The sequence below is a fragment of the Amblyomma americanum genome, chromosome 4 (assembly GCF_052857255.1).
Source record: "Amblyomma americanum isolate KBUSLIRL-KWMA chromosome 4, ASM5285725v1, whole genome shotgun sequence".
Taxonomy (NCBI): Eukaryota; Metazoa; Arthropoda; class Arachnida; order Ixodida; family Ixodidae; genus Amblyomma; species Amblyomma americanum.
The window spans coordinates 4,497,959-4,514,086 of NC_135500.1; the positions used below are offsets into that span (position 1 = coordinate 4,497,959).

The 16,128-nt window shown below is 47.6% G+C and overlaps 1 protein-coding gene across 1 annotated transcript; it reads left to right on the top strand.

Annotated features, from left to right (window-relative positions):
• Positions 1–13,176: 13,176 nt before the first annotated feature.
• On the top strand, positions 13,177–15,725 carry LOC144127780 (uncharacterized). Its single transcript, XM_077660677.1, has one exon. The coding sequence runs from the start codon at positions 13,188–13,190 to the stop codon at positions 14,355–14,357; it is 1,170 nt and encodes a 389-aa protein (XP_077516803.1). The 5' UTR covers positions 13,177–13,187; the 3' UTR covers positions 14,358–15,725.
• Positions 15,726–16,128: the final 403 nt, after the last annotated feature.

Below are 16,128 nucleotides of genomic sequence, written 5' to 3' on the forward strand. Positions count from 1 at the left end.
TGCAAGTTTGGTGAGCCTCAACGAGCCTTCCGGGAGTTTCCACCTGTTGCCCTGCCCCGCGAACAAATTCATTTTTAATGCGAAAGAAATACGAGAATTGCGGATGTCAAGAAAAGTAGAAGTTTATTTATCTTTGTTTTAGTTGTCGTACCCCGGACTAACGTGCAATAATTTATATATGGAAGAAACACGGCATGATATATTTGGAGTTTAGCATTTTGAGGAAGAATCACTCGGCAACGCGACAATATTCCAGTGACAGCCGAAAGCTTCTTTCGCAGGTAGTCAGTATGACTGTCCCACTGTAGATGAGAGGAGAAGGATTTTAAATACGTTCACTATTTCTACGTTTTGATCTTCATATCGCAATGAGTAACCTGGTGGAAGTATTTTATTTTTCGCGCGGAAAATAACAGCTTTAGATTTTGTTGGGCTAACCCTCATCCGGTTTGCTTTGGACCAGGATGGAAGTTTTGAAAGGACATCATTGCTCCTTAGTATGAGCTGCTCGATACTGCCACCAGAAAGAAGCAGGGTACTGTCATCAGCTTATATCACAAACTGAAGAGAAGCGTTTATGATTACAATGCCATTGATTTACGGGTTGAATAGGAGGGGACCTAGTATACTTCCCTGTGGTACGCCACATGTGATTGATAAAAGAGACGAGGCTTGGTTTTTATTTGAAACAGACTGATTTCTGTTCTTGAGGTAAGTGTGAGTTAAAGTTGACGGTTTCCCGCGAATACCATACGAGGCAAGTGTATTGATAGGAATATCGTGATCTATGCAGTCGAACGCTTTGCTGAAGTCAATAAAGATGCCAACTGTTAGCAGGTTATTGTCAATGTTCAGTAATTTTTTTTCTTTAATGACTAGCAAGGATACTTCGGGTAGACCGACCTTTTCTAAAACCAAATTGTGGGTCAATTAAAACAGCCTTCTTGTCAAAGAACTTAGTAATACGAGCAGAGATCAACTTTTTCCAACCCCTTCGAAAATACGGGAAGTACGAAGATCGCTCGATAATTTGACGCTACGTTACGATTCTTTTCCTTTTTCCTTTAAACGCAGTTAAGGTATTCACCGAGATGTGAGATAGTTACTGCGCCGTTTCCTTTCCTCAAAAACTGATTTTAAAATTAAAATTGCGGTGCAACCGTTCGTCGTACAGCGTTCCGGGTGCCGTAATTCGCTTTTGTGTCTATATTTGGGTATCAATGCACCTAGAGACAGTTGTGCTTTCGATTTCCCGCACGTAAGCAGTCTTAAGTGCCTCTTCCGAATATTTTTTTCTGCAAAAGCAACAAAGGCGTTAAGAGTTCTAAAGCTGATAAGAAAGTTGTATGAAAACGCAATATTAACAGGCTGCAAAAAGGTGCAGTGTAGACAAGGATCCAGATTTGGGGGCACGGAGGCTGCTGCCAAGAGCCTCATCTACATTTAGCCCGATATGTTGGGGAGACGTTGTCGAGCTGCAAGAATATGAATTCTCCGCCACCCCAGGGCGCTTTCTTATGGGGAGAATTGCGCTTACTTACAGATTGGCGAACAGCTTTTCGTAATTTTTTCGTCAATACCTCCATCCAGTAGCGTCGAGAGAGGACGGGCAGAGGAGGGGGCCCTCTCCTCCTCCAGATCCGCTGGCTGGAACGAAAAGGCCAGCCTCTACTGCGCATGCGCAGTTCATGTCAGCGACAGGAGTAAGATCAAGACGGCTACAGCTGTCAAACGCAAATATATCTTCGCAGCCAGACTGGGCGCCTTGTGGAAACGGACCACGCCTGTGTCCCCACGAGCGTTTTTTTTTTTTTTTCAACCAGTTATCACGCTCTCGCCATAGGGCACTACTCTTCTCCCACTTTGTGAGAGGGAGATTGAAAGGCTGTGCCAAGTGCCTCTTAGACAAATCCTTCGTAATCTTCTGGGCTAAGCCGCCTAAATGGAAGGGTCGCGAAATTGTCTTCGAGAAAACCGACCAGACGGGGGTTCGTCTTCCGCAAGAATCACCTCATATTTCTGCGCCAAAGGCTGGAAATGGGGAGGAGCACGAGAGACACTGGTTAATGATTCCAACTCCAAAAGCATCGTTTGCAGTCGCATGTAAAAACTATTTTCGATTTCCAGTAATCCGAGTGCTTTAACGACGCATATTTTTCTGATTGGAAACGAGAAGAAAAAGTTTTTGGGCATGAAAACAATGTTGAACACTGCAATTGCGTGACAGCATGGCTGGCCTGTCTTAGCTCAAGCAGTTGCTTAAGCACCTGGTCACTCAAACCGTTTTTAGAAAGAGGTCTTGAAGCACGTAGCAGTAGAAGTTAAGCATCTAGCTCAGCGGAGCCTGTAGCGTTTACGCGCAGTGAGGAGGTTTTCGGTTCTCCAAGAAATTATACTATTATACTATGATAAATATTCTACTATATCAGCGCATACCTTGTGAGTTATGAGTGTGGCGCACTGAAAACTCACCTGCAGTATCATTCATGTCCGCTCACACTCATACTCCCGTACACTTGCACTGACATTCACAGCCACTCGCTCAATTACACTCAATTCATGCACCACATATAGCCACATCCACTCACTCGCTCTTGTATCCTGTTGTGTCTCGCTCACACTCTCGTCTACTGTCGGTGAAGTTAGCAGCACATCTTTGTCAACGGCGTCCTGACGTTTTATTTTTCCACATATCAACGGTGGAGATTTATTGACGCTGCTGACTGTACCCTAGCGTTGCCTTGCTCACAGAAAAAGGTGTTGCCCGCACAAATCCAGAGATGAGTCGCCTGGGGCTTAGTCGGGTCCTCTTTGGCAAATTTTCGCAGTCTCATTGCTCAAAGGAAATGGTCGCTCATCGCGCATCTTGAGTGGCCCAAACACGATGAGGGCTTGTTTAGTGTCAGCACTGTTGCCATTTGGGGTGTTCTGTGAGGGGCGGTGAGCATAGTATCACTGACAGCCGGTAGAGCGTTAGCAGAAAGGGCAGAATGCTACTTCAGCACTTGCACAGCAGGAGCACTAAGCCAACCCATGCTCGAGCAGGGGAAGATCAGCGGGGGCTGTCGCACCACACGGCGGCACCAGTAGACGACCAAAAGTGTGGCATTGCTCCTCCTCTTTGAAAGAGGATTGGCCCGATGCCGCAGCGGGAAGCAAGGAGGTGCGGAATGACGGGGGGCCGGAACAAACTCTGTGGCGCCGGACTTGGCCGAATAAGGTCTAGCGGGCGTGGTAGGGCGGCATCCTGGCAATGCGCACAATTTCGGATGCCACCTGCAGCCTGGAGGGTCGAACAAACTCTAGTGGGAGCACTTCGTTATTAACATCGCTAAGTTCGCGCAGTACCTCGTGGGGGCCGAAGTAGCCGCGCAGAAGATTTTCGGAGCGACCCCCAAAACGGGTAGAGGTCCAAACCAAAACTTGATCGCCAGAGTGGTAAAGCACCGCCCTGTGATGCTCTTTCTTGCTGCGTACGGGTTCACTGTCTAGCGAGCTGGCGGGCGCATTCTGCTTGCCGAACGAACTGTTCAGCGCCAGCGACGGAAGGATGTGCAAGATCTGGCCGTAACATAGCGTCGAGCATAGTCATGGCTTCGCGACCGTGCACCGAACGGAACGGCGTGAAGCGCATCGTCTGTTTAAGAACAGTGTTATAGGCGAACTTCGCGTAAGGCAAGGTCTGGTCCCACTTCTTATAATCAGCGTCGACGTACATAGAAAGCGTGTCGGATATGGTCTTATTGAGCCGCTTAGTCAGTCCATTGGTTGAGAATGGTAGGCAGTGGTTCGACGCTGACTGGTGCCACTGAGAGACATAACTTCCAGAGTAAGGGCTGATGTAAATGCCATGATTTTATCAGTTCAAACGATTGCAGGGACATCGTGACGATGGACTATGCTAAAGATGAAAAATTGACAATGTCAGCAGCGCAGCCGCAGGCAAGGGCTTTCGTCTCGCAATACCGGATGAGGCAGTCGGTGGAAACTTTAATGCACCTGTTGCCCACTGATGATGTCCAAAATGGTCCCAGCAAGTCCATGCCGACCTGTTGGAAAGTGATTTGAGGCAGATCAATAGGCTTTAGTAGCCTGGACGGCTTGACAGGTTGTGTCTACGATGTTGGTGCTCGCGGGATGCCTTAACTTATTGCTGGACAACTGTAGGAAGCCTGGACCAGTAATACTTCTGGCGTAGCCGCGCCAACGTGCGAGAAAAGCCGAGGTGGCCGGAAGAAAGCTCGTCGTGGCATGCGTGCAGAACTTGTCTTGAAGCACGGTTGCAACCACGACGCGGTGCAGTGTGGCCGTGTGGCCGTAGTTTCTCTTGTAGATTATGCCAGCCCGCAAGAAGAACAACGAAAGCCCGCGTGTGTAAAAACAAGGGCAGCGATGAGGCGTGGCATTCGAGGTACTCTATGAGGGGTCGCAGCTCGGAGTCGTCCCTCTGTTGTTGAGCGAGAACGGACGTGGTTAAAGCGCCAAAAAAACCAGGATCAACTTCTATTTTAGCCGTGGTGTACGGGATGGGAACACGGGACAGGTAGGCTGCATCACTGTGTTTGTTGCCAGACTTGTACACGATGGTAACGTCGAATTCCTTCAACTAGAGGCTCCAATGCGCTTGCCTTCCCGAGGGGTCTTTGAGGTTTGTGGGCCAACAAAGGGAGTGGTGATCGCTCCCGACTGGAAATCGGCGACAATACTACTAAGGGCGAAATTTTGTTACCTCCCAAACGACAGCAAGATACTGTTTTCTGTGGTAGTATAGTTCGCCTCAGATCGCGACAGTGTGCGGCTTTTATAAGCAATCACGCGCTCAACGCCATCTTGCCACTGAACGACGACTGCACCCAGGCCGGCGTTGCCGGCATCGGTGTGGAGTTCCATGTCCGCCTCCTTGTCAAAGTGGCCAAGGTTGGGTATAGTTTTGAGGCGCTTACCAAGGTCATTGAAGGCCTCTTGCTGTTCTTGGCCTCATATGCAAGGTTTCTTGTACTTTGTAAGCAAGTTAGAGGGTTGGCTAATCGGGAAAAAGAGGAGGAGGAAAGGCAGGGAGGTTAACCGGAAGAATAACCGGTTTGAAACCCTGCACGCGGAAAAAGAGGTCAAGGGATAAAAATATGAAGGAGAAAAGAGACAAGAAGGAAATGGAAGTCCCTATGCGAAGTCACAGAGTTTTGTACACTCACAGCTTCTCGTGTAAGCCAGAAGTTTTCAAGAAGCGGAGCAGTGCCTTGGAAGCCTTTAGAGCCGACGATCGCCGCGGCTAGTGGCCGTGAATCTTCATTTCCGTCAGTGGGCACGGATATAGACGCTCCAGTGCACCACAAAGAGACTGCCTTCCGGCGCTGTAGGCAGGGCATTCACAAAGAATGTGGACTATAGCACACCCGCTCAGCACACCCGCTGATAGCACATGCAGGGCTATCTGCCATGCCGATTAAAAAAGAGTAATGCTTCGTGAAAGCTACACCAAGCCACAGGCGACAAAGGAAGGTTGCTTGGTGTAGTAGTAGGTCGGATGTAAGCCGGAGCTTCAGATCTTGGTTCAAGTTTGTCAAGCGCGAATTCGAAAATTGGCCTGAATTCCACGCGGCAAACGTTATGCCCTGCGCCAGTGGTCGAAGCCTAGCCGCTGCGTCGGCTCTCGAGATGGGAATGGACACACAATCGCCCTCATAGTGAGCAGTTCGCGCGGCCTTGTCCGCGCGGCCTTGTCCGCGCGGTGGTTGCCTGCGATGCCACTGTGTCTTGGCAGCCACTGGTAAACAATATCGTGCCCTTTGTTGATGGCGGTCTGGTGGAACTCTCGGATTTACGTGACCCGTTTTTCATGGAACTCATGCCGAAAAGAATTTTGTAAGGCTTGGAGGGCTGCCTTTGAATCTGTGAAAACGGAGCATTGCTGGAGTGTTGCTTAGAATAACAGTAAGTTCTGCCCCAGTCGATGAAGTCCGGTGTGTTGTTCTCACTTTCTCATCTATGGTCCTTACGGGGAATACCACGGAGGCCGCGGAACTGGAAGGGGTCACTGAGCCATCGGTGTATACGTGCAGTCAATTTCCGTGTTTCTTAGGCAAATGATGTAGAGTGGTCTGTTTTATAGGCTGTCGACGACAAATCAACCTTCTTTTTGGTGCCCGATGTTGAAAGAAGCACTCGAGGTATTTTAGAAGAACTTCTTGTTGGGCAAGTTGGTACATTGCTTTTGAAGAAACCATGTTGCGCATAAAAAGACAACCACAAGAAAGGCCAAAGGAACAGAAAGAGCGCAATATTGCGCTCTTTCTGTTCCTTTGGCCTTTCCTGTGGTTGTCTTTTTATGCGCAACATGGTTTCTTCAAAAACTCGAGGTATGTGCACTCCATAATGGAGAAGACAGTCTAGACGCTGGTGTATATTGGGCTGGTTGAAACCCGTGATGTCAATGGCAGTCAATGGGTTCTCCTGAGCGATGTGTACTGTTGTGGCTGTAGACATGCATTTTGACAGTCCCAGGCACGTTCGGAGAGCTTGAGCTTGAGCAATTTGTAGACACCCTATGTTCGTTTTCCTCATGTTTCCTAATGCAGGGATACTGTACCGATGGAATCCCATGAATATTGCAGTGTACAGCTTGAGTATCGACTGCACGGACGGCTCCCAACGACTTCCCTCCGAGAAAAGAGAGAACGTGAACGATCGATGTCAGTCGCCTTTTCGTGTACGAGACATGTGGGCTCCATGTCAAATTGCGATCGATGATTACTCCAAGGAAGCGATGGCGTCTTTCGTATGGTATAGTTGAGCCATTTATGCGTACGGGGTAATCGGACATGCTCTTTCGTGTAAAGGCAGCAACGGAACATTTTTCAGTACAAATCTCCAGGCCTTGCAGGTGGAGGTAGGCCGTAAGAATGCTGGCCAGCCTTTTGAAGCCTTGCTCGAACTTGTTGTCGCGTAACTACTGATGTCCAGATAAAAATATCGTCCCCAAAGAACGAAACTCGCGCCCACTGTGGCAATACATCGATTAGGCCGACAAGCGCAAGATTGAAAACGTTGGGCTAAGTACTCCACCCTGTGGGACTCCACGGCTAGTGAAATTTGAAGATGTTGGTCCGTCCTCATTCTGTATAAATAGGATCTGTTGGATAAATAACAACGTACCCAACAAAAAATGCTACCACCAAGTCCTGCGGCTTCCAGAGATTCCAAAATAGCTTGATGAGTGACGTTATCATACGCCCCTTTGACATCTAGAAACAACGCTGCTGTCAAGCGCTTCACATGCTTCTGATGTTGAACTGATGACACCAGGTCAATCACGCTATCAGTAGACGAACGTCCACGTCGAAACCCGGACATTACATCTACGAATATTTGGTAGCTCTCCAGATAACACTCAATTCGCGTAAGTAGCATCCTTTCCATGAGTTTACTCACTCAACTAGCCAATGCGATTGGACGGTACGATGATAGGTCCAGCAGCGATTTTCCAGCTTTAAGGACTGGAACCAGACGACTTGATTACCACGCGTCGGGAGCTGTACCCGCACACCATAATGTGTTAAAGTGGTCTAAAAGAGCATGTCGAGCCTCCTGATCAATGTTTTAAAGTGCAGAGTATGATATACTATCGGGCCTCGGCGGTGAAGACCGTCTGTACCCGGCCATGGCGGTGTCTAGTTCTTCCATAGAGAAAAGGAGGTCCATTCACGAATCTCTAGAACTATACACTTCGCAGCAATTCGGAGTTGTCGATGGGTTCCTGGGACATGCTATTCTTGCGCGAATGTCTACACAAATCTCCGCTTCACTACGTGTTTGGTGAAGTGCGAGAGACTTGAATGGCTGGAGCTACTGAGGAGATGTACGGAGAAAACGCACCACACTCCAGATGCATGATAGAGGCTTTCGAAGATCCAATGATTCACAGAATGCCTTCCAACGGTCAGCCTGCAAGATTTGTATCCTGCGCTGGGATTTCTTCTGCGCTCGCCTTGCATCCCTTAAGTCGAGAAACGACTTTGTACGCCTGTAGCTTCTCTCTGCTCTTCGTCGAAATGATCCGAGGCGCTGCAGCTCCACATCAAAGTCTGTGAACTTTGGCATTGAAGTAAAGAAGTATCTCGCGTTTTCTATAGCCTCCTTGATGCGCTCTTCAATGCCTGTTGTATTGTCTTCTCAGCAGGCATATTCCATAAGGCTTTTAAACGTAGACCAGTGCATGCGTTAAAAACGTTTGGCAGATCGGCATCCAGTGAGACCAGGAACAATAATATAAGTGGGGATGTGGCCACTTCCATGAGTTTCTACATCGGCAAACCACCTTACGCGTCTCGCAAGGCGCCGAGACACAAACGCCAAGTCCAGACAGCTGCTGTAAGACAGTTCGCAAATGTACGCTGGAGAACCGTCGTTAAGGCATTGTAGGTCGTGGTCAGAAGCGAAACAGACAAGATTTCTTCCCTTGGAATTCATCCGGATGTCTCCCCACATGGCGTGATGCGCATTAGTCATCAGTGCCGATCCAAGGCTCACGTGTTACAACCAGAAAGTCCCTCATTCTAGAAAAAACCGCGCACACAGGACAGGGACCGAGGGAAGAACCGACGACACGAGCGCTGTCGGCATCTAACCGTGTTGTTGGAGATAAGTACGCGCCCACTAGCGTTAACGTCAGGGTGCGCCTTTTCACCGTTAGACAGACGTACTCATTATGGTTGTGAGAGGGAACCATATAGTGTATATAAGTAAGCTCTCTTTGAATGTAGCAGATGATCTTGCTGTTTCCTCTGTGCGTGGAGAATAGAAACGCTTCAATTTGGAGGAGGTTTTGTAAATTGGGCTCACAAATCACAAGGATTGGAAATCTGGATTTCTAGACATGTTTCCGAATGTCCGAAATGCGGGAATTGAGTCCATGGACATTCCACTAGAAAAACGACCGCCACCGTCTGGAAAACGTTGATCCAACGAGCGTTAGCTGTTTGGTTTAGTAGATGAAGAAAGCGAAGGAGAACGCACCGGTCGTGTCGAGAAACGGAATGTAATACCCTTTGAAACGGGGTGGATTGCCACCATGCTCGGCTACGCATGCACGCACATCGCCTAGCGGATCGATTGCCGCCTAGCGTCATCTATCAGAGAAATTGCAATGCACGTCTACCATTGTCGAAGTTGCATCTCCTCATGATACGTCCCAAACGGAATTTGTTTCGTTTTGGGGGTCAAGGTGGAACTAGAAATTGACTTGAGGTGCGATATGGTAACACTTCAATTATTATTTGCATGCGTACATTAAATATTATTTAATACTGGTTTTATTTCTATACCACAATCCATAGGGTTTCATTCGCCTACCAAACTCGTTATACAACTGTTCCGAGATGGGTGCCCGTTGTTGTCAGAGTATATATAGTGAACGAATGTACACATGACTAAAATGTTAGCCTCGAGTACCGTTCGAGCCACCAACCTCGCTCTCAGGCCATGCCCCTTGCCGTTCCTCGCCCTCAACTAATCATGTCTTAACTCCCTCGCCCTCCTCCGCACGAATATTCGTGCGCCCATCCTCCTTCACGCTCATCTCGCCGAGTGAAATCCTCATGAGGTGAGGGTGAGGACGCCCTCATGACGGCTTACGCCCGTCTGGATGCCCATTTCTGGCAAAGATACGATGGCAAAGAAGAGGGTTAATTGTAGAGGCATCGAAGAGGCGAGAGAGGCCACTGGCCTTCAGTGGGCGTAGTCATGCTGATGATAGTAATGATCGTAAATAATAATGCCAGAAACTCGGTAATTATTATCTGTATTTTTCCATATCTTAGAATTTATACTGTCGGTAACGGCAGCTGATGGAAGCCTTAAATTATTGATTACACAAATGATACAGTAAGTATAATTGATATTGGCACCATAGCTTCAGCAATGAGTGGTCAAGAGGGCTTCGGGGAGATTGAGGAAGAGGAAAAGAGCCGGTTGAAGGCTTCTGCGCAATCAATGTCTTTGAGCGGTTTATTAAAAATGTCAGTGATGGTTACCGCAGTGTTTTGTGACAGATTTATTGTTTTCCAAAATGTACGGGGGTTTGTCTTGAGGATGTTTGGTAATATTGTATCAAAAAGATTTTGCTTTGCCTTGAGGACGCAATTCGCGGCTTCCTTATTAGCTTCAGTGTACTCATTAACACGCTAGGGTTATTTTTGAATTTTGCCGACCTGTACAGCCGTTTACTTTAATTCATAAGCCTTTTAACTGCGGTAATGAGCCATGGGACTGAAGCTTTGTTTTTAATGAACGTTGTGGGTACAATGGTCTCAAAGAGGTCATTTAGTTTATTTTAAAGACGGCTCAAGTTTTGTTCTGTAGAACGCACATGAATTCTTAATTGCGAGGCCTATAGATGTTCAGCTCTCTTTCTGTTGCTTAATAATCTTCGCAGTATTTTCTTGTTAGTCGGTTTTCCTATATGAACCAGGAATATAAAAGTGGCAAGAATAATCTTATGCCCGCCAATTTCTTTAGGTAATGAAGGGACTGGGGAATACATGGTCAGGCATTAGCGGAAGATCCAGCATGCTTGCAGTGCTAGCCGTTCACTAGTTTCCTGAGTGACCACCTGCGTTAGCTGGAAGTTTACAAGCAACTAACAAAGTCAGTACATTCTTTAGAAGTTGGACAAGAATTCTAAAGCCGGTCTATGTTGTGGTAGTTAAAATCTCCTAAAATAGCAAAATTTACACGTGGGTACTTCGTATGTAGGAAGTGCAGGGCGTCGTTGAAGTGTTTTATAAAGTCTGAATAAAGTTTAGGTGACGGTAGAACAGGCCTAACACGATAAGGCCACTTGAGCTCTTGCAGGTGACCCACAGAATCTCTATGGGCTTGTCAATGTGTACTTTCCGAGCCTTTAACAGTGACCGTAACCACGTTTCTCCTAACACAATGGCGTCGCATTCTGAACATTGCATTACTGGGGTGATATCGGTTCGCTTCGGCAGAAAACTTCTAATGTAGGCTTGTATAAGCTGTTGTTTAAGTAAAATAAATTTCATTCTGCAGCTCATTTTTCCTGATGCATTGTGCATTGTGTTGTTGCAGAAAGCACGCAGATGTGCGTTTCGTTGTGTAGTTATTTAGACAATGCCACAAAAAAAATATATTTAATTACCATGCGTGCACAATTGCTTCCTACAAGTTATAACCCTTTAATAGAGGCAGCATCCGATAATAATGCTGTTACTAGGAGCAGTTTAGTAATACATACTTACCCCTAGAAAAGCTCTTAACTAGGTTTTACTAAAACAATTAGTAAATGTGGCAGGCCGAGAATGTAGTGCTCGTTAGTAGGTTTTCCTGATGAGGTTACTTATGAGCGCTAGGTCTTTGACCTGGTAACGGCGACGGCGACATTCTGTTTACTACCCACAGTTACTAAGAGTCTAGCAACATATTCGACAAGCACTTATTATGTTTTCCTGAGTAAGTACGACGACCTTTTTTTAAGAGTGTGTTATGAGGTAACAATAGCCAAAAGTGCGGAGGACATTTAAGACCACCAACGGGCTTTGAGTGCGAAAGCATGCACGTGGAGTGTTCTGCTGCGGCAGTGGTGTACTACTGTAATGCAGTGGCCAGCGAACGAAGCTGATCTGTGCACGCCGCCCGAATGGAAGTTGATGAAGACGTTGATACCCAAACCCAGAGCGAGGCCATATAGCGCTAAGAAACCAGGACGAACATTGAAAGAGACACCACGAGCGCTAACTTTCAACTGAAGTTTATTCATTGCTTGTGAATTTCTTATACAGGCTGAATATTGCAGAAAAAACTGCCAGGCTATCTATCATGCCGTGAGTCACCACATTACACACAATGTGAATTTCTTATACAGGCTGAATATCGCAGGAAAAACCGCCAGGCCATCATGCCGTGAGTCACCACATAACACACACTTACTTTTTATTTACATCATCAAGGAAATCAATTTCTTTCTTTGAGAGCGACATAGATTCTGCACTAACACATTTATCTTTCAGTATTCATATCTGTCTGGCTTCTACAATCTCACCTGTTAGTTGCTGTTTATTCTTACTTATGATTTGGCATTCTTTGAAAACTGAATGGCACCCCACCGGCAATCTGGAACAGTGTTCGGCAAGGTTTCTTTTGCCGTTCTCCAAGTTCCTATTGTGTTCTCGGAGTCTTTCATTAACACACCTACCGGTCTGCATGACCAATGTAATATTTTCCACACGACAAGGGCAGGGAATATACGACGCCTTCAGCACATTCTTCACGTTTCTTTCGGTGATTTATTGTGCACGTTTATTTTTCAACCGCAAAGGGATTGGTCATCCTACAAGGTTTTGCCAGTTGATCGGGTGCTGAAAACAGAACTCAAAATAGTGTTTTCAGCACCCGACCAGCTGACAAGCTTTGGCGAAGAAAATCCAGCATCTCCACCCTCAACATCCCCTCCCGCTCCAGCTTTTAAGCAGCTTCGGCCACCGGCGTCGCTTTGTGGGCTCGGTGGCTGTGCCACGATGCGGTCGCTTACCCCGTTCTGCCTCGCCATGCAGGTGATCGCTCCCCTCTGGATTACCACGCTTTTCCCCGCCCCTCTTGCTGCCTGTCCACCGGACATCTCGCCGGAATGGACGCCCGCTCTCAACCGAACCGATATGTGCCAGCCTTGCGCCATCACCGCTTCGCCCGATCGTGCGCTGACCTCACCAGTGCACTGCACCCTCGACAGACAGTTGGAAACACCATCGCCATCAACATCCCCTCCCGCTCCAGCTTTTAAGCAGCTTCGGCCACCGGCGTCGCTTTGTGGGCTCGGTGGCTGTGCTACGATGCGGTCGCTTACCCCGTTCTGCCTCGCCATGCAGGTGATCGCTCCCCTCTGGATTACCACGCTTTTCCCCGCCCCTCTTGCTGCCTGTCCACCGGACATCTCGCCGGAATGGACGCCCGCTCTCAACCGAACCGATATGTGCCAGCCTTGCGCCATCACCGCTTCGCCCGATCGTGCGCTGACCTCACCAGTGCACTGCACCCTCGACAGACAGTTGGAAACACCATCGCCATCAACATCCCCTCCCGCTCCAGCTTTTAAGCAGCTTCGGCCACCGGCGTCGCTTTGTGGGCTCGGTGGCTGTGCCACGATGCGGTCGCTTACCCCGTTCTGCCTCGCCATGCAGGTGATCGCTCCCCTCTGGATTACCACGCTTTTCCCCGCCCCTCTTGCTGCCTGTCCACCGGACATCTCGCCGGAATGGACGCCCGCTCTCAACCGAACCGATATGTGCCAGCCTTGCGCCATCACCGCTTCGCCCGATCGTGCGCTGACCTCACCAGTGCACTGCACCCTCGACAGACAGTTGGAAACACCATCGCCATCAACATCCCCTCCCGCTCCAGCTTTTAAGCAGCTTCGGCCACCGGCGTCGCTTTGTGGGCTCGGTGGCTGTGCCACGATGCGGTCGCTTAACCCGTTCTGCCTCGCCATGCAGGTTAGTAAGCCATGTTGTCTTTACGCTAAGAAATCTAGTGATTACTTTTTGATACAGCTGCCGAGCCCGCAATGCTGCCTTGCCATTGTCACTGAGTGTTCTGATGTCATTATTTCCTTGCTTTTGTTGTCCGGCGACATAGAGACTAACCCCGGCCCTGCCTCACTCGAAACTGTAGTTACGGAACTTAAAAAATTGTCCGCCGGTCAGTCGACATTAATCGCGGAAGTTACAGACCTCAAAAACCAGTTACTAACAACAGACAACCTTATTTCTGATCTAAGCAGGCGCATCAGCGCTCTTGAAGGTCATTACCAAACCATACAGTCACTACGCACAGAGATAGAAGGCCTAAGCACTCACACCACCCAGGCAACTCGCCAGCTCTGTGATCTCGAGGATCGCATAGACGAAGCAGAAAACCAATCACGAAGAAACAACCTCATATTCTACAACATTCCGGACCCTGACCCATCTGAAACGTGGGCCGACTCTGAAAAGCTACTAATTCGCCATTGCTCCGAATTTTTGGACATCACCCTCGACCCCAAAACAATAGACCGCACTCACCGTCTTGGGCGCCACGAACCTGATCGCTGCCGTCCGTTAATTGCCAAATTCGCACTTTTCAAAACGAAGGACGAAATTCTAGCTAATGGCCGCAAATTCAAGAACACTAACTACTCCGTCGGTGAAGATTTTTCACGCCGCGTTCGCAATGTGCGCAAACATCTAGTTACATTTGCCAAAAGCAAGACTAACCGTTTTTCTTTGCGATACAAAACCCTGTTCATCGGTTCCCGACGATATATCTTCGACGAACCATCGCAATCTGTAAAAGAGATACCATAGCGGTTGCTGCGCCGCCAGCCCCCAGCCGCTCATGTACCTACCACCCCCCAGCCTAATCTTTCCTTTTCGGCGATTTTCACAAACATACGTAGTTTTCTTCCGAAACGTGAAATCATCTCCAATCTTGTGTGTTCATCTGCTAGTAACTTGCTGATACTTACCGAAACATGGCTCACTAATGGCATCACCGATACTGAAGTTCTTGCTGACTTACCGAATTTTAACCTTCTTCGCAAAGATCGCACATCCGCTCGAGGTGGAGGCGTTTTCATCGCAGTTAGCAATCAGTTCTCGTGTACAGTTATTAATATTCCATCAGACCTTGAGATAGTATGGCTACTTTGTCGCGCTGCGCCCCAAACCGTACTGCTGGGCGTTTGTTATAGAGCGCCAAATACCAACTCCGATTTCTCTCGAATTCTTAAAGACGTGATCAGCCAATTAACGAGGAAATACCCAAAAGCGCATATCATTCTTTTTGGAGACTTCAATTTTCCAGAAATCAACTGGCAGACACAGACAGCTGTCGGCAACAGGGAAGCGAATGATTTTATCGAGGTCTGCCTAAACTTCAACTTAACTCAAGTGGTATCTGAACCGACCCGCGGTGCAAACATCCTAGATCTAATCCTGACTACCCACCCGGAAGCCCTCTCATCTATCACTTATCTACGCGAAATCAGCGACCATAAAGTAATCCACGCCACATTTGAGTTCCACCCATCACGACGCCAGAATCAAAACAAAACTATTCGCCTCTACGACAAAGGAAACTATGAAGCCTTTAGTCTTGAATTAAACCAATATCTCATAACATTTGAAGCATCTTTTCACGATAATTCAGTAAATGACAATTGGTCACGTTTTAAGAAAAAGGTTAGCGAACTAACCGATAGATACATCCCCAAAATAAGCTTCCACTCGGACCGCCAGAAACCATGGTATACCAAAACGATAAAAAGACTCGACAATAAAAAGAAGCGCCTTTTCCGTGCGGCAAAATTAAAGCAATACGACGAGTGCGCATGGGAAAAATACTATACAGCCGAACGCACCTACCTATCAGAAATTCGCTACGCAAAATACTCTTTCCTTCACAACGACCTCCCCAAATTGTTGACTTCCAATCCCAGAAAGTTTTGGCAGGTCATAAGTGAGCACCCGGCACATACCATCACTCTAACTAAAGAGTCTGGAGAGGAAGCTGATGACATTGAGTGCGCTGACATTTTTAATAACGCCTTTTCATCTGTGTTCACTAATGAAATTCACCCACCAACTGCAACTTTCGCCGTCAATATAGAGTCCAGCATGCCTGCTATCGCGTTTTCTGAAGCCGGCATTACCTCGCTCATTGAACACCTTAAAACTTCATCACCGGCCGGCGTCGACGAAATTAACTCCAAAATACTGCGCAACACTAATAATATTTCTGCAATGTACTTATTGTTATTGTTTTCACAGTCGCTTTCTACAGGTTCCATTCCGGATGACTGGAAAGTGGGAAAGGTCATTCCCGTCTTTAAGTCCGGTAACAAAGATTCTCCTTTAAATTACCGTCCGATATCATTAACCAGCATACCTTGCAAAATCATGGAACACGTCATCTATTCTCAAATCATGGACTTTCTTGACGCTATCAACTTCTTTCATCCCTCACAACACGGGTTTCGCAAGGGTTTGTCATGTGAAACTCAACTGGCCGTCTTTCTTCATGACGTTCACTCTAACCTCGACCTAAATTTACAAACTGACGCTATTTTTCTAGACT

Bases quoted from the DNA above. Each gene is read 5' to 3' on its own strand.
- LOC144127780 (XM_077660677.1), top strand. From the start codon at position 13,188: ATGCAGGTGATCGCTCCCCTCTGGATTACCACGCTTTTCCCCGCCCCT.